This window comes from Triturus cristatus, chromosome 11 (assembly GCF_964204655.1).
Source record: "Triturus cristatus chromosome 11, aTriCri1.1, whole genome shotgun sequence".
NCBI classification, from domain to species: domain Eukaryota; kingdom Metazoa; phylum Chordata; class Amphibia; order Caudata; family Salamandridae; genus Triturus; species Triturus cristatus.
Genome location: NC_140594.1, coordinates 497,662,327 through 497,680,476, shown reverse-complemented (window position 1 = coordinate 497,680,476; position 18,150 = coordinate 497,662,327). Strand labels below are relative to the sequence as shown.

Genomic DNA, 18,150 nt, shown 5'->3' with positions numbered 1-18,150 from the left:
GCAGAAGGAGTAAGTGTCTGGAGGAACCACATCATTAGGGGCGTATCAGTCTGTTTGTAGTCGCAAAATCACAAATGTATCTGCCTATGCATAGCGGCATCGTCACTAAGAGTATCAGCCTATATGTTGCCACATATACACTAAATCAGCCTGTACATGGTCACATCATCATCAAAGACTTGGGCTGTGCATGGCCGCATTGTAAGCAGAAAAACCAGCCAGTGAAAGGCTTCACTGGCTGGCCCTTTCAGAGCCTCAACTACCTGAAATGAATTAGAACTGCCGACTGCATCTGCCAGGCAGGCAGGCAACCATGCAGCAGTTGTGGAACATGCCATCTGAACAGCCTGCTGGCGAACCATGTTTCATAAGAGAGGGAGGTGAGCACGCTGAGGAAGAAACCAGATGCCCGCTTTAAGAACAGATCCCTCGCATGTGTTAAGAAACTTAAGACTAAGCCATAAGAGACTTAGGTCAAGTCTGTCAAATAGTGAAAACTGTACCTGAACTTCAATCATGCTAATATATTTTCCTATGAGGGGAGGGACCACTTAAATAAGAAAGGGGAAATTGTGAATAAAGCTGTAGTGCCCAAAAGCACCCAGGGACACAAAACTGTATTTAGTTGTGTTTAAATGTATTATGTTTGTATTAAAGTACTATCTTTCATGAAGGCGTAGCACTGTTTTGGACATTTGTTTATTGCATTGTTAGTTTGAGTATCCTTCACACTTCCTCACTAGAAGTCTAGTGACTAAATGGTTGTACGTGGCCCTGTTTGCTGAACTTTAATAGGTAAGATCACAGTACACCAGAGGAAAACACCCTCAACCCAATCGACTGCGGCCCAGTAGCACCTGTTTGCCCCCCTCCATCCGAACATGGTGTGACACCTCCTGTAAAATGTCATGGAGAACCATGTGCAACCCAAGACCTTCGTATCGTGGACAATTTTAGACCTCCTTTTTTATTCTATATGATGATGCTTGTTAAAATATTTACCAATTTATTGCTATGGTATGAACTATAATTTTTCACCAAAGCATATAAACAAAAAATAAAGTTGACTTTTTCGTATTCCAAGCTATCAAAATATAATTACCTGCACAGTATTGAATTTGAAACGTTCAGTATTGTTATATAGTTGGGTTCAATGCTTCTTACTCACTGCTTTGAATTCCAAATGTAGAGGCTTTCACCAATATTTCTGTGATGAAGTATATATTGGACATGTAAAGAGAAAAAGTGTGTTTCATTCTTAATAAAGAGGGTAGTGTATATCAGACACATTTGGGGCCCATTTTACGGCGAAATTCCAGAGGCGAAGAGTTCTTGTGTAGAGCCTTACATATAGGTTGTGGGTGTGCACCAGCAACAGCTAGTCTAGATACCGCTTATTTTGATAACGGATAACTAGGACCCACATTGGTTTTACAAATATTATTTAATCGTTATTTCTTCATTTTGTTTTACGAGCTGGCTTTGATGAGAAGCACAAATCATGAAGGAAGGGAAACGAGAGTAAGAAATTTGTTCTTATTATTATACAAATAGTTATAGCAGCACTATAGTACAATCAAATTAAATTAAAGTAGCCAAAAATACACCAATTGTGTACTGACCGTGCTTGGTGCAAGTGATAAGTGCAGTGACACAAGTGATATATACAGTGTGAAACGGTGCAAAGTGAAAACAAACATTAATCATAAACAAATTATATTAATACAATAAATAATTTGTTATAAATCAGGAAGCCGTGGATAACACTGGGATGTCGACGGCGTTTCGACCTTATACAATTAAGGTCATCATCATCCTACCAAGTCGTCCTTGCGTATTGACTCCGCTTGGTTTTGGCATTCTGGGGATTTATTGACCGGATTGCTTGGAAAGAGTTTTTTGGTTCCAGTAACGGCTACCGCATTCTCTTGATGTGCAATTATGGCACTCTTACGCGTTAAATCGGACTAAACAGCTCAGATAATTGGCGCGTGTGTTCCATTTGGATTCGGTTTGGTTGATTCGGTGAAATCACTCACACATAAAGTGGATATCATCTGTACCAGTTGGACTGCATTTTGACTACTGCAACATACTTAAATTACTGCTAGCCTGTCTTCGAATACATTTTCCTTGTGCTTGCAAGACTTCCTGATAACGCCTATTCATTAGAGTTTGCCTTGATTCCATGTAGATTTAACTACTGTGTGACCTCAGCACTCCTCAAATTGTAGCCATTGTCCTGATGATGACCTTAATTGTATAAGGTCGAAACGCCGTCGACATCCCAGTGTTATCCACGGCTTCCTGATTTATACCTTATAACAAATTATTTATTGTATTTATATAATTTGTTTATGATTAATGTTTGTTTTCACTTTGCGCCGTTTCACACTGTATATATCACTTGTGTCACTGCACTTATCACTTGCACCAAGCACGGTCAGTACAAAATTGGTGTATTTTTGGCTACTTTAATTTAATTTGATTGTACTATAGTGCTGCTATAACTATTTGTATAATAATAACAAGTTTCTTACTTTGGTCTCTCGTTTCCCTTCCTTCATGATTTGTGCTTCTTCCTAAAATTGTTCCTGTAATTACTGGTTGAGACATTGTTGTTTTGGTACCATAATCCACCCGGTCTCAACTGGGTAAACGGGTTACTCCTGTTTCACGTTCTTTGGCTTTGATGAGAGGCAAGATAGGCCTTGTGATGCTAACATGGTCACTTGACACCTGGCCTAGCACAGTCTCATGTATATGGTCAGCCCACGGTAGCTACATAACATTATCTCCAAGAAACAGTAAAATTGGCAACTATATTCTGGGACACGATTGCATACGGAATAGAGACTTTGTTGGCAGTTTGTCTGGCTGTTACATACAGGGTCATGAAAAACTGAGATTAGACGTATCCTCCAAGATTCAGTGACTTGAGTCTATTACACTGAGGGGCATATTCACAAGGAGCCATCGCCAAATTAACGGCACTGTATCGCAGCCAAAGTCGTGATAAATTTACCTCCCCATTCACAAGCCGGTGTTAACAGCCCACAGAACCAGTTTACCACGATAGCAGCTGCAAAAAACATCACCACAGAGGACCCCCGCAACTATCGCTAATGAGATGCAGAGTAGACGTTCCCGTGCCAAAACCCGCGACAACATCACACCTGAACATTCTCAATGATCAGCCACATCGACGATAAGAACACAAAACAGGCGATAAGCCTCGTTAGCACCAGGAAATCTACACCTGCTCTCACCTGGTGTAAAGTCAGACGGCAGCCTGCACCACAAAAGGGAGACCAGCCCAGGGACACATCGGAAGGGCAACAGAAGCCATAGAGCCAACCATCATTCGGCCCGGACACCCAAGAGGGCCACAACACCCAGCGACACCACCCCCAGGACCACCCCTCCCTGGCACATCTCCGACCAAAGACATGCCACATCAGCTACACCTAAACATGCACAAAATAATCCGCCTGCCGTCGCACAATCACAACTGGTGACATGCATGTGTCAACACAGAAATGAGCAGCAAACATTCACATCCGAAGCAACAAATTGAACTTTATTAAAATTAACACTGAAATTAAATGAAGACACATGGCCGCTACCCTCGGGACAATCCGTAGGTCCCAGCCTGCAAGACAAAAGACATGATGAGAAGGTGTGTCCTGCACACATCAGAGCACAGAGAGAGAGCAAAGGAGAGAGAGAGGAAGAGAGGGAGAGAGAGAGAAGAGAGAGAGAGAAGAAGAGAGGGAGAGAGAGAAGAAGAGAGAGAGAGAGAGCGAGAGAGAGAGAGAAGAGAGTGACAGAAGAAGAGAGGGAGAGAGAGAGAGAAGAAGACAGAGAGAAGAAGAGAGGGAGAGAGAGAGAAGAAGAGAGAAAGAAGAAGAGAGTGAGAGAAGAAGAGAGGGAGAGAGAGAGCCGCCCCTGCGTACCCAGGCCACACTGCTCACCTGCTGCCACCGGTGTGTCTCCAATCACTTGCCGGCATGCATAGCAGTACACCAGGTCACACATCTGAGACAGAGCTGTCATCTTAAACAGAGTCCAGATACACGATTGGCACAGTACACACAATTACGCAAGACAACATCGCCTGCCCACCCATGCACATCCAGGCAGAGGCACCCAAGCCCCTCTCACCGCCCATCAGAGCATGCCCGCCCATGCACACCCAGGCTTCAATGCTCACCTTCTGCCACTGGCGCATAGACGGCAGGTCTCACCACGTGCCGCTGCAAGCCACAAGCCCAGTGCCCGCGGACATGGCACCCTCCACACCATGCAGCCACGCGCCGCAGGCCACCAGGTCTCACGTCTGGTGCTGGGTCCTGATTACTCCATGGCATGGAACATACCAGTGCACCCGGCACCATCGCAGGCTGCACACACGCTCAGCCCTATGGGTGCCATTAACTCTGTTATCCAGGAGGTGACGCCACGTGGCGGTAGGCCCGAGCTGCCCGCCAGGCCTCGGATGCCACCAACCCTGTGCGCAACTCCTCATGGGCCCATAATGAATGAGAAGCGTGGAGCGTCCGTCATCCAGTCACCACCGGAAGAGGGGACTGTGACGTCATCAGCTCCTTATGTTGGCCGAGTCACATGGCCAGTGATGCCTGTGCCGGATGGGTGTGGTGTGTGTGCAAACCTGCCCTCAGGGAGTGGCTGTGACATGCAGACGACTAGATCAGTGACCTGCACACCACCAGCGAGTACGCCTGCGACGGGTAGCGATGATGGCCCCCATCGGCGTGTCATCAAAAGTGGTCTGGCCTGCCGTATGCCAGACCAGCGCAGGGCTTGCCACAATGACTCGTGGGCTCTGGCCATGGTCCAGTCCATGTCCAGACAAGGAAGTGACTGATGCCATGTGTCCCTGTTGTAGTGTTCACGGGGTCAGGTACACAAAATACAATGTCGCACCGTCTGGCAAGCATCCCACAGGATGAACATCAGTGACGCAAGGGAGGGCACTGTCCCCACATCCATCCACACATCCATACCTGAATGATGTAAGACATGACAAAGCAGTGCGTCACTGTATGTTTATTTGTACATCCAGTGCAGTTCTGCAGCTGGAGCTTTACAGGGCAATGCCGACCACACTACACAATATGGGCCTGTGGAGGGCCAGCCAGAGTCTATCTGGGGATGACATGTACTGCAGTAGAGGAAGGGTACAGTCCGCAGTCTGTCCGCCGTGTCATTGGTCGTCGAACAGGATGTGGCAGCCATGTTGCTGTCCAAGGTGAGTGCATCGGAGTGTATCGGGGGTCAGTGGAAGTTCATGAGGTCATGTGCGGGACCAAGCAGAAACAGGCCAGGTGGCGGAAATGAATGCTAGTGCCTGTTCCTTCTGACCACAGTCCCATCTACGTCCTCGTCCCCAGATGTGTGCCCTGCCCCACCTGTGGGTGTTGCAGTACCGGCTGCGGCACTGTGTGCCACTGACACATCAGGTGCCTGAGTGGATACGCCTGCTGCACTGGGAGGCACTGACACACCAGGGGGCGGAAATGTGGATGGTGTGGGGGCAGGAGCATTCATCAGCGCCACGCCTTGTGGCGGCAATGCCATGATGGAGATCTGCAGGGCATGATAGATCCTAGATACATATCAATGATGTGCGGCGGTGGCACACAATACAGCAATGTGGCATGTCCCAGGAGGGTGGGCCCACAGGTACGGGGACATGTAGGAGTGCTAGGACGCTTGGGGTCTTGGCACATGCATGCCAGGTGTGATGTGTATCAGTCTTGAGGAGTCAGTTGCCTGGCCTCATTTGCAGCGCGATCCTAGCCAGCCATGGGCTGGACACCTGTGTACGCCCTGTCCGGACCATTGGCCAACACCCAAGTGGGCGCACACCTTCGAAGTCCAGCGTCGCCTTGTCATTGGCATGGCGGTGGACATGTGCAGACAGGCATTTGAATGGTGTCCCGTAGGAGTGTACGTGAAGCAACCGTGCAGCGCACACATGTGTGGGTGCCCGTGGCAGGGAGGCGCAGCTGTGTGGCAACCTGACACACAGTGAGTTCGCCCATGTGCATCGTGCTGGGCATGTCATCGATGATCCCCAGGGTCGCAGACGTCCCACCACATCCACAACCCGCCTCTGTACATCTCCTGTATACAAGCAGCTGGTGAAGTTCATGTAGGGATGAAAGGTCCTTTATCTGCACTATCAGGCGGGAGCACATCTGCAGATCCGAGCAGGAACTTGCATGTGCCCAGCACCCCCTGACCGGTACGATGGCATGTGCTTGTGAATCCCACACTATGCACTGCCCGGCATGAGACCAACGTGTACACATCCCACACGCAGTAGTCCATGGTCGTAGTTTGTGTGCGTGATAATGCCTTCACACGTACTCCCACCCCACCCAAGTCCTGCACCCGTTGCACACAGACACTGCTCATTGCAGCGAGCTGTGCCATTTTATCCACAGGACTGTCTTAGGGCAGGCCAGTGCCGCTTCAAGCAGAGCCACTGACGCAATGGCAGACCTTCCCGGGCACATAGTCTACTCCAGTCATGTGGAGCTGTACCATGCACGTATGCTGTATGTACTGGGGGCACTGACGTTGGCAGCGCTGTGGATCAGTTACCAGCAGAGCTTCCACCTTGTGCACGTCACCTACGTGCAGCCTGTGTTGCATTGTCGCTCATGCATTTTTGAGTGGTCCATGGACGTCTGCCTCTCCAACGTAGCGGTAGCTGACCTGGATTTCGATGTGTGCATACCCTGTTGGCCTACGACCAGGAGTGTCACCGTGATGCCCGCTTATGGCATGCAGGCTGGGAACTGGACCTGGGAGATTGCACGAGTCGTCGTGTGCAGTGAGCACATTGAGCCACTACCCGATTGGGCTTTGCTGCACATTGGGTCCAGTGGTTGGAGTCAGTACATCTGTCCGGAGCAGCTGATGGATTACGTCGACGACATGTCAGATGTGGTGGATAAGGATCGCTCATTGGAGATGTTGGCCTACGCAGCTGCACTCGCGTTCATGGACAAGTGACAAGGTACCTGCAGCCACGACTGGATGTGACTCATTGCACGTGTCCCGACGCCTGGTTGCATGTTGGGAATCTGGTCACATGTCCTAAAACGACAGCAGAAATGTCTGCATTGGCCTGGACTCATGATCCAGAGGCGGACAACCAAAGCTGGTTGGCACTGACTTGTGTTGGTGGAGGACTCCCCCGAGGTGGACATGGCCGCTTTCCTACGTTTCTCATTCAGACGTGCTGCTTCATTGATCTGCATATCGTGGCACTTCTCCTGGCCGTACTGACTCGCACTTGTTGATAAAGTTTCCTCACTTTCACTTGTCTCCAACTGTGTTGTGTCTTGATTTGTATGCCAATTTGTGTGTCACAGACTCTCTAGCTCCCTGCCATCCGTGCATTGCTACCCTGTCAGGACTGTGTGTTTGTACTTGTGCATTATCATGTCCCTGTTTCGTGCTTTGCCAGATGCAAATGGCTGTTTACCGGCCACAGGCGGGTGCACTTGTGTCCTGTGTTTGGTTGTGCACAGGTTGGTGTTTGTACCACATTGTGTTGGATTTTGGTGTGCTCTGTTTCCTATGTGTGTGTGCTGCATTGAGTGTGAGATGTCCCTTCGTCTCTGATTTGGCTCATCCTTCTTCCTTTGAGGCGGTGTTGTGTTCACTTCTGTGCTTGTTCAGTGGTGTGACATTTCCGGGTTGTGTGACTTGTGCTCCTGATTGGTGTTGGGTACTCTTGGGCATGGTTTGTCTGCAGTTGTGCTGTGCTTAGTTGTGCATATGTGCCACTGTGCCCATCTCCCCTGTCCCCCCTTTCCCTACTGGTTCCTCTCCCTGTTGCTGTTGTGTCTGCTGTTTGGTGCAGTTTACGGTCCCCGAGTCCTGCCACCGTATCCAGACGGATGTTGCGGAGACCTTTTCCTCCATGTAATCCAGCTCCTGGTGTGGCGCTGGACTCCCACCTCCGGTGTGTATTGCTGCCTTCTTGTTGTTGCCGTGTTTCTGCTTGTTTGTGCCTTTCGCATCATTGCTGGTGTTCTGGTTTTCTGCCATTGTCCTCCTCCGCTCTCAGGCTGCATTCATCTTGTCCAAGTTGGCCGGCCATGTACAATATTTTATTGCCAATGGTTTTGATGGCGTTGTCTGCTGGCTCGGCTAGCCTCCATTGTGGTTGGCTGTTGTTTTCTGTTTGGTCTGTCTTACTTTTTCAGGCTTTTGTTGTGCTTATTCCCGCCTGCTGTGTGTTTCGCGGTCCTGGCGGAGCTTATCCCTGCTTTCCTCATCGCGGACGGGCTCATCGCAGGTTTTCTGGTGTTGTGGTTTGTGTTTTTATCTCCGTCGGGGTGGTTGTATAGTGGACATTGTCCGCGTTTTCGGCAGACTATCACATGGTACCGCTTTGTTGTGAATTCCATGTTGTCACGGGGTTATTTTTCCGCGATGGGCTGCGATATTGAAAGTTGCGTTACGCTACTCATGTGGTAGTTATCACACGTTCTTCTGAATAAACCCCTGAGAGTCTCTTGTGGTGGTACTTAGCACAAATGCAATCCCCATACTGAAGTGTTTGTGTTGTTTTGGACTGTGATGCTCTTTCTTCCTCCAGTTGGGGATTGGGAGAGGCTGAGGAAGTAGTTGGTCTGTTGTGTGGAAGGGTAGTTAAGGATGGGGCTTACCCCTTTGAAGGTATCTCTTGTGATAATGGAAAGCGCCATGGATTATTACAATTGCGCAGTGTTGATGCTGACACTTGTAAAACCACATAAAGAGATGTTTTAAAAAAAAGAATATTTCAGTCCCTTCTCTAAACTGTATGATGCTGTATAATTTGTGGGATCAAAATAATTGTACATCGGTTTTGAAGGTGCCTACGATTTGAAGCTATGGTTTTCTTTCAGTTTTGGCAAACCTGGCAGTGACTTACGTGGATGCCATTCGCAGCGGGACAGTGCCTTGCATAGAGAACACCGTGCATGCTCTTGCACAGATGGAGAACTCTGCAGCCATCCAGGAGGCTTTCGCGCACTACGAGAAGCAGATGAGGGAACGAGTAAAATTCCCAACGGCAACTGTGAAAGTGTTGCTAGACCTGCACGCTGAGTGTGAGAAAGAGGCCATCAAAATCTTCATGGAGCGCTCCTTTAAGGATGAAAATCAGGAGTTTCAGAAGCGACTGGGGGTAATTTCACGAATCAGCCATTTTGTTTGTGTTTCTTCGTCATCTTTTATTGCAGACGTGGAGGCCACATCAATCCTATTGTAGTAGAAATTTCACATTTTCTTTCTTTTTTTTTTTTTTTTTTTTTTTTTATTAGAAACCGTTAGCACACAATAAAATACAGACAAGGGCCTACAACCACCAGGGCCGGCCGCTATAGAGCCCGAGGGCCCGCAGTGCAATGCCACACATTCAAATGAACCAGGGGCAATGCGCCCAGCAGTTCGTGAGCACAAATAACAGGCCGTGGCCATAGGCCAGGAGCAATCGGAAACAACAGTTTCATTTTCTATTAAATATAAAACACACTCAAGGCAATGAGAGTCCGAAATAGCAGCGTGCTCTTCCCAGGACGGGGAACAACATACAGTGTCCAAAGCAGTTCTTGTCCGGAAGAAATTTCCCATTTTCAGTAGCACAGTTTGCTCCTCGTCTCCCCTGTTTAATTATGCACAACAAAAGCAACAAATGAGGAAGATTTATTTATTCCTGGACTTTAAATAAACCAAACATTGCACCTACTCTGTCTATCCGGTACATATCACCCCCCGTTAATTATCACATTTGCTGTTCATGCAGGAGATGATGAAAGACAGTTGTGAAAAATTTTGTGCGGAGAATGAGCAGCGGTCCACTGATATCTGCAGAGATCTGCTCCAGAAGCTTTCATCGACCGTGCAAGAAAATGTTTCAGGTGGGGTTTACTCAAAGCCAGGCGGATATTTACTCTTTGTCGAGGACCAAAAGAGAGTAACAGAACAATACAGACAGACTCCTGGCAAAGGGATAAAGGTATGGATGATAACGTATTGAAGCATCGCATAATCCCTGTGTTTTATAAGTTTTTAGTCTGTTATGCATACATAAATTGTATAGCCCTAGGAAGAAAATAACATGTTCCTTCAGTGCATGATAACAATCACACCCGCAAGTACCGTACTATAAAGGTACACTTTAACTTTGTATAAACTGTTGGACTGGATTACTTTTAGTTACACATGATAATAATATTGCACATTTACTTCCTTGGCTATTATTTAAATGGCTGAAGTGTCTAGGAAAATTATTTTAGCTTATGTACTTCTAAAATCAAGAAATTGGGGTGTATAGAGCTACTGAGGAAGTCATGACATCAAAAAGCATGGAACCATGGAAGGAAAGACCCCAGATACAGAAAGATATTAGGTCCTGAGATTCTCATCGGTGGCACTTCACAAGTTGGTAGGCCTAGTGAAGCAAGAGGTTGTGGTTCTGTTGTAAATCCACTTGCATAATACTCATTACTCTGCAGCAGGGAGGTGTTTACATGGGTGTTGCGTGTGTGTTCCCACGCAACACCCATGGATTATTACGCATTACCAGATTTACAACACCTTGTAAACCTGGGAATGCGCCATAAAGATTCACCTCCACAGGATATGCTTACTGTTTTCTCCTCTTTCTATGTGTGTGTAAGAGGAATAAGCCTATCAGGTGCCCCTTCCTGCACTAAAACAATCCTGCATGCAACACAGGCACCCTTGCAGCATGGTGCAAGGATGCTTGCATTGGCACTAGGCAGTCCATTCATGCACACTTTGCATGTTCTCCACGCAGGCTACATTACAGCCTGCGTGGAGAACATGCCCAGGCCCCCATTCCCTGGCTGAGCGCTGAACCACAGCGCTCAGACCAATCAAAACGCTGCATTGCAGCATTGTGATTGGTCAGGGGAGCCTGGATGTGCATCCTGTTTGCTGTTCAACAAGAGTCCAAGGGAAGAGAGACAGAGCAGAGAAGCGGGACACAGAGACGAGGTAAGTGTTTATTTAGTTTAGTTTTTTACATTCCCCTTCTTCCTCCACCCCCCCCCCCCCGACTTTCCATCACCCCGATCCGTGCCGGCCACCACTGGCCTCAATTATCCTTGGGCAAAGCAGTGTGCTCCTCAGAATTGAATCAACAAAATCAATGGGACAGAATATCAAGGACAAAACATCGAAAATAGAATATTGGCTGGTAATTCTATATTTTCTATACCTTAGTCCACATATATATATATCTATGTGGTATATATGTATTCAAGGTACGTAGATATGAAGATAGGAATAGTAAATGTATACGTCCCTAATTGTAGTTACCTTTCGATATTTTGTCCCTAGATTTAATGTCCTCGATATTAGTATACCACAATATTGTTGGTAGTGATATTCAGTAGTGCAATCAAGAAAACAAGGGGTGATTGGGGCAAACACCTGCCTTTGGGCAAGGCGTTGGTGTTTGAGATTACTTTTATTCATTTGGCAACGCAAGGAGTCTGACAAGCAGCTTTCCCCTTAGGCAGATTGGCAGTGCTGGCCATCATGTGGTTACAGGTGAAAGAAATACATTCACCTATACTTGGCAATGATGAAAGAAGAGATGGGTAATAAATCCCCCACCCTGAAAAGGCAGAGATGTTTGAGCAGCCATCTCCCCCAAAATGGCAACCTCCTCCCTTAACCAAAGTGGGGGTATAGAAATCCTTCCAGGACTTGGCCACTGTTGGAGTAGTTCCCCTGTACTTTACCTATGAAGGGTGTGTAGTGGGCTGGCCCCACGTGTTCAGGTGTAGAAGTAGACGTAGCCGAGTAGAGTTTCTTGTAGTTTATTGAATCCATAAGTAGAGTAGTTACAAAGCAAGCCAAAGCCCCAGCAGGAGCAGCCTCCTAGCTGCTCAGCCCATCTCTCAAATGACAACACACTCACCCAAGCACCCAAGCATTCCACTCACACTAACATTCTACCCAGAACACTCACACTGGCTGAGCAGCTAGGTACAGGATGAAAGGGAACATATTAACATGAACTGAGGATACCACAGGGTGCTAATACGCAATAGTGCCTTGCACACCAGGGTAGCTATTACTTGCACTCTGGTGTTATATTCAGGCATTACTCACCCCTGGGTATGGCAGTGATATTGGAATGTATTCCCTATCTGAACTTGGCAATCCACGAGGCCTCAGCCACCCTTTAGGAAGACAGGCCACTGCTGTTTGGAACTGTCTCCCCATTTCTATTAGAGACAAACCCAACCAGCTGAAATTGCATAAGGTCATAAATGTGGCTAAATCCGTAGGTGTGCCAGTTTTTCATGATATTCCCTTCCCAGAAAACCAGCAAAAAGGGAATGTGAATATGCAATAAAGTGCTATACAATTATGCACACAGTTCTTACCCTTCAAGGGTCTTCATCTTCAGAAAACATTGAGGTTGGTCTGGCAATGCTACTGGCTCTAACCTTTTTAACCTGTAGCCTACCTCAACTTTAAACATATTTTTAGAAATATATTTGTCTTGTTGTCAACTTAAGGAAATTAGAGAACTTGAAATTGTGTTTCCTGGAATCCTGTACAATTTTTATTCAACAAAGGGTGCTGATGAGGTCAGACTTTTTGCATGTACTACCATTCTCATTGTTTTCATATTCCATTGCTCTTACTGACGAAACACTCCATAACTTGTCTGTAAGAAACGCCACTGTTGTTATCTGATTAAGTAACAGTCCACCTTTGGTCTTAGAAATGAGCTACTCCTCCAATCTCATGTCGTGTCTTTGCCTTGGATCCTGCACAGCACTCTGCTGTGTTTCACTTTGGTTCATTCTGTATAAATACCATTTACATACAAATATACATTAAGTTCAGTCCTTCTTCCAACCCTTTGCCAACACAAGTTTCTCTAGATACGTAAATCTGTGTCACTTTTTAGATTTCACCTATGTAGGGTTTGTGATGTCTCTTCGAGACATGCAGTATCTGAGATATGGGCTTGAAAAAACACCCATCTTTTTTATTGGTTCCTGTTGGTGTCCTTTAGAAAGGATGATTTGTCATTGGTGAATACACTTAGTAGTCCCTCCTTATGGAACTTTGTATCCTCCCATGAGGACTGGCCCTCTTACACGTGTTCGTATTGTTCAGGTTATTTATACTTAGAGAGAACTCTTTTTTTAGTTGGACTGCCTCTTTGCTCCTTAACGGTTCTGTTTTACATTGACATTGAGCACTACCAGCTTGGCGCGCACTTTATCATTAAGTATGGTGGCTTTCTTTTGTTCTGCACCACACTGCTTTCCCACCTATAATCAGCTTGTTATTGCAGTGGCATTTTTTGTGTTTAGACACACACTTTACGTGCTTATCATGACACAAGACTAGAACTGGACGGCGCATGCTTTGCGGCTACCAAATCTTTTAGCATGCCGTGCTCCAGCCAAACTTCAGTGCCACCACACGGCAAGAGCTCGGAGCACTCTTCCGCCCCCTCACCCGGCACACCACACTGCTCCCCAGCTAAGTGAAAACAAAGCTCAGCCGTTGGTATTCCCCGGCCGTGCCTCCCTCTTCATGCTCATGTCATTTATAAATAAAAAGTGTAAACGTGTTAAGGTTACCATGTTGTTTCTGCTTACATTTCACATGCTGTATCTTTAAGTGTGGCGACCTCGCTTTCTGTTCTGCACGGCGCGACTCGCCCATCTCCATTTATTTAAAAGACTTTAAATAAACTCTAACTCTCAGCATGGCACCCGTTTGGACATGCTGTTTGCTTAATCAGCATCAAGCTTAAGTTGATAGTTAACATTGTGGTCATTTTACCCTGAACAACATTCCTCTGTAACCTGAAGAAAGAACTCCTTTTAAACCAATAGTAACTGACAAACACTAATTGTTCAGCTAAGAGTCGTACATTTTTCTGAATTGCAAAATATTACCTGCTTAAAATGAGAAGATTGTTAATAAATACATCTCAAAATTAACTAATTAAACAATGCATTTCCACAAGAAGGACAGAGACTCCAAACAAATGTAAAAACTACTTAATTCGAGACTGCTCGTATTAAGCCTTAATTTGTCGCCTGAATACTTGAAGTGATGTACTTTGGAAGATGACTGACACATATCATTAAGTTTATAAAAAGGCATCAAGTTTAGACTTATGTCTAAGTCTGTTGATAGTTTGACCCCAGGAAATGAACAGTCATTTGGGGAAGTGTTCAAAGTTCAGTGGGTTAAGGACACGGCGTCCTAGCAACTCTCCCTCTCTGAAGCTGCAATCTTCAATCTTCAGCATGGTCCCGGTTCTTAGACCGCAAATGACGCTGCTCTGCTTCGCTGTGCTCATAACACTAACATGGGGGAAAGGTATGTATGAACTTCCTGTGTCCTGCCATGCTGAGCAGGGCTTTTGAAACATGGATCGTGCTTCCAATGTGATCATGTCTCCAAGAGCTCTCCACAAATTGTAGCAGGCTAAACGCTTTTGGAGGAAGGTTTAAATGATATTTAGATTTTACAGTACTCTCTCTGAATTGTTAACTTCACCATAAATTAAAGATAAACTCTGCTACATCGCCTTGCTATGAAGTGTTATACCACAATATCTATTTACAATGCCATTAGCTATAACTTTCCCAAATGCAAGACCTATTGCATTGCAAATGCTTGTTTAAGATGTCATTTGCTAAGTCATATATTGCTGTGAAGTTTGTGCACTGCTTAATTTGTTAAACTAAAATAACAAGTGCATATCCCTACAGTTTTTTAGGTCGAGCCTATCGCAGCGTGCATGCGCTGCCCTATGGGAGGCTTCTTGTGAGCACTTCAAACTTCCTCGAAACTTCTCCGTGTGGGTGTGACTCCGCCCACACATTTGAATGTCCTTTGCGTGTGGCTTTCAATAATGAAAGCACGCAAATGGCCAAAGGCGGATGCATGTCCCATCTCTTCTTCAAATCTTCACTCCCACGGCCTTTGGGTCTTGGGAGGGAGCAGCGACGCGCAGGTTGCAGCTGCATTCCTCATCACATCGTGGATCAGGTTACTAAATAAATACAGCATGGTCACTTTCACTTTCGCGGCCGCGCTTGTTTTTGCAGGTATGGTTTAGTTTCCCGTGCATGGTTAAAGTGTTGTCTTGTTTTTCCTGTTTCTGATTGGTTTTCGAACAAGCCTTGCTCATTAACTCTTAAGCGTGCATTTAATTTGTCCCACATTTGATTTTTTATTATATATTGTACCATCATAAGTACAGCGCACGCTTAGCACGCTTGGATTTCCAAACAAATAGCGTGTGTGAACAAACTTTCTTTTGTTGCATGGCGTACATTTCCAAACAAATACCTTGTGCAAACAAACTTTCTTTTGTTTCACAGTGAGTCTTGCTAGAGCTGCCTCCCTACGCTCAAATTCCCAAATAATCCTGGTTGGAAACGCCTGCACACAGACATCTCTCAATGGCCTGGCCATCAATAAAAAACGGTTGTAGTAGAGGCAGCCAAATACTTAAATATTACACAAAATATAAACAAGAGGGACACTTACTGAAGCGACAGAGCAAATTTTGTTTCCATACACCCACTGTCGTAGTTTTCTCAGCTTGACGAGAACCACTGCTGCTTCCTCTCTGCTCTCCTGCTGCTGGTAACTTGCCGAACAAAATAAACTGCGCCATGCGTTGCGGGCCGCTGAAGTGACCGCTTCTGACTCACAAGTACCTTCTCTATTTTGAAATTGTGTCCATGGCGGAAGGTATATGTTTGTTTTTCTCCGTTCTTGCTTGCGCTTTAGCCTTGCCTACCACCAGGGCGGTAATCTCAAATAAAACAAGCCATGTTTGCTGAGTGGTGATTCAGCTTTTACTCAGTAAAAGCATGAAAGTCATATGCAGACATATTTTATGCAAAATATGACTTGCACATCTCGTATACGATGAAAATGTTTTAATGTTTGGTATACTGTTGCAATAAGGTACGCATGCGTGTGTAGAACCGCTGTACATCAATTAAAAAAATAGGCAGGTTGTTGAGAAATGAGCGTAACTTGCTAGTTTTGTAATTTTAGCTATTTTATAGCGCATTGTTTTTCTGAACTGGACTCGTTCCTGCTTTTGTATCGGATACTTGAGTTTGCACTGTAATTTTGTTCTGACTCTAAACTCTTTTCAATAATTGGTGACCTCGTGCTAGCACAAGAAACACAACACACCTCAACACACTCCATCCAGAACATACAGAAAGGGGCTTTACATCAGTCATGTTTAACCTTTGTCTTGTTTGGGTGAGCTTCGTTCAGGCATTGGTTTGTCGGTCTGTCCATTATGTTTCGGGGCCAGCCTAGAGTACTTTGCATATGCTTACATCTCCCAATTTAGTTTTACATTGTGAATTGGTGATGCGTTAGACAGAAGTTCATGTTCGCATGCCCCTTTGCCACAGCCCACTGTTACCTGCATTCTAAACTGATTCTGACAAATCAACATCCTCTATCCATCTTGCACATCAGCAACACACTCATGCATGCCAACAGACCTGATTCAGGAGGGAGATCCCAATTTTTAAAGCCAAAAATTGCTTTATTTTTTCTTTCTCCCAACTAAAATTACCTCCTCTTCAATGCACGTTAATGGGGAAATAAATTCCCTCATTTGTTTTTTTAATCTATCTCTTTGTTATTGTGGCGTTTTATATAGCGCGACCTAGACCCGAAGGTATTGGAGCGCTTTACATGAGCACCAGTTACATTACAACTAACAAATTCAAATTTGTTAATATTGATGCACAGACTCCAAAACGGCTGCATATATTTGTGTCTTTGAACATGGAAACTCTCAAGGTAATAAATACAGTTCATTCTTATGAAAGCACATTTTTTTCCAACTAGATATTATTTAGGTATGCATTTGTTTAGTTGAATACTGCCATGAAATTTCACCACAGATTAACGGAAACTAAGCCAAATTCCTTATCCCTATAGTTGAAGACCTTGTGATTAACATGTTTTCACCTGACTAGTGATGCAGTCGCACACAGTGTTATAGTACTGTTGACTTGCATCAACGCACATGTCTTTCTGTTGGTGCGTTAAAAAGCCTTGGAATGTGTCTATAAATGTTTCCTGTGCCAAGCATGTATTCTTGAATTAGACTGCATGACCCAGTGTGTAGTAATTGTATAGATCTTCAATCCCTGGCGGCACAGCACCCAGGATAATGTGCTGCATGGCTGAACACTTATAAATTCCCAAATGCGAGACCTATTGGCTATGCCAATGCTTGTCTTAGTAGCCCAACGCCGCTGCTGCCGTAACCTGAGGTTTCTGAATACCAAGGCTTCCTAGTCTTGATTCCACATAATACTTCATTCTTTCACCCCTCTACACTTTCTGTCTCTTTATCGCTCTTTTGCAGGTTCATTCTCATCATGATTTCCCCCTTTGTCACTGTTTTCCTACATTTCTCCTTTTTACTTTTGCTACTTCTATTTCTTTTGGTCTCCGCCATGTGTGATGATGAAACATTCGCTTTGGTCCTCAAAAGTGACAGTGAGTATCACCCGCAACAACTAGCACAAATTAAGAACTGGCTTCGGGGTTCTCCCCTAGTAGTGAATATTGCATTACAAACTGCAAAAGGGTTTTCTTGATACGTCCAGCTCTGTGGAATTACCTTTTAGATTCTACATGCTTTTTAGTCATTACTTACTGCATGCATCCTCTAAAACCAAAGCCTATTTTGTCGGCTTTGAACTACAGACTAAAAAGAGAGCAAAACGGGGCTAGTAAGCTAGTTAATTTTATAATCACTCTAGTAATACTAGTATTTGGCTATTTTCTATTAATAACACTCACACCACAATCCCTTAAATCTTCAGTCTACTCTTATCATGACTTTGAAAGGATGGCCAACTGTGCATCTATATCTCTCTGTGCTTCAGATGTGCATGGTGTACGTCTAGGTTACAGCTTTGAAAAGCTGCTTATGGTCCTACCAAGAGGTGGCATGGTACACTCACATTTGCAACAGGAGAGAGCCTAGAACCATCATGATAATGTACATAAGTCTATCCTTCTCTACTGATACAAACATATGCT

General features: G+C 45.3%; 1 protein-coding gene across 4 annotated transcripts in view; it reads left to right on the top strand.

Moving 5' to 3' along the window:
- LOC146784476 (guanylate-binding protein 6-like) overlaps positions 1 to 18,150 on the top strand; it is a 735,489-nt gene that overhangs the window by 675,307 nt on the left and 42,032 nt on the right. For all 4 annotated transcript variants that reach the window (XM_085633276.1, XM_085633273.1, XM_085633275.1 and 1 more), the window contains 2 exons: positions 8,937 to 9,217; positions 9,836 to 10,048. In XM_085633276.1, coding sequence (XP_085489402.1) covers positions 8,937 to 9,217; positions 9,836 to 10,048 — 494 coding nt within the window. The remainder of the gene's footprint in view (positions 1 to 8,936; positions 9,218 to 9,835; positions 10,049 to 18,150) is intronic.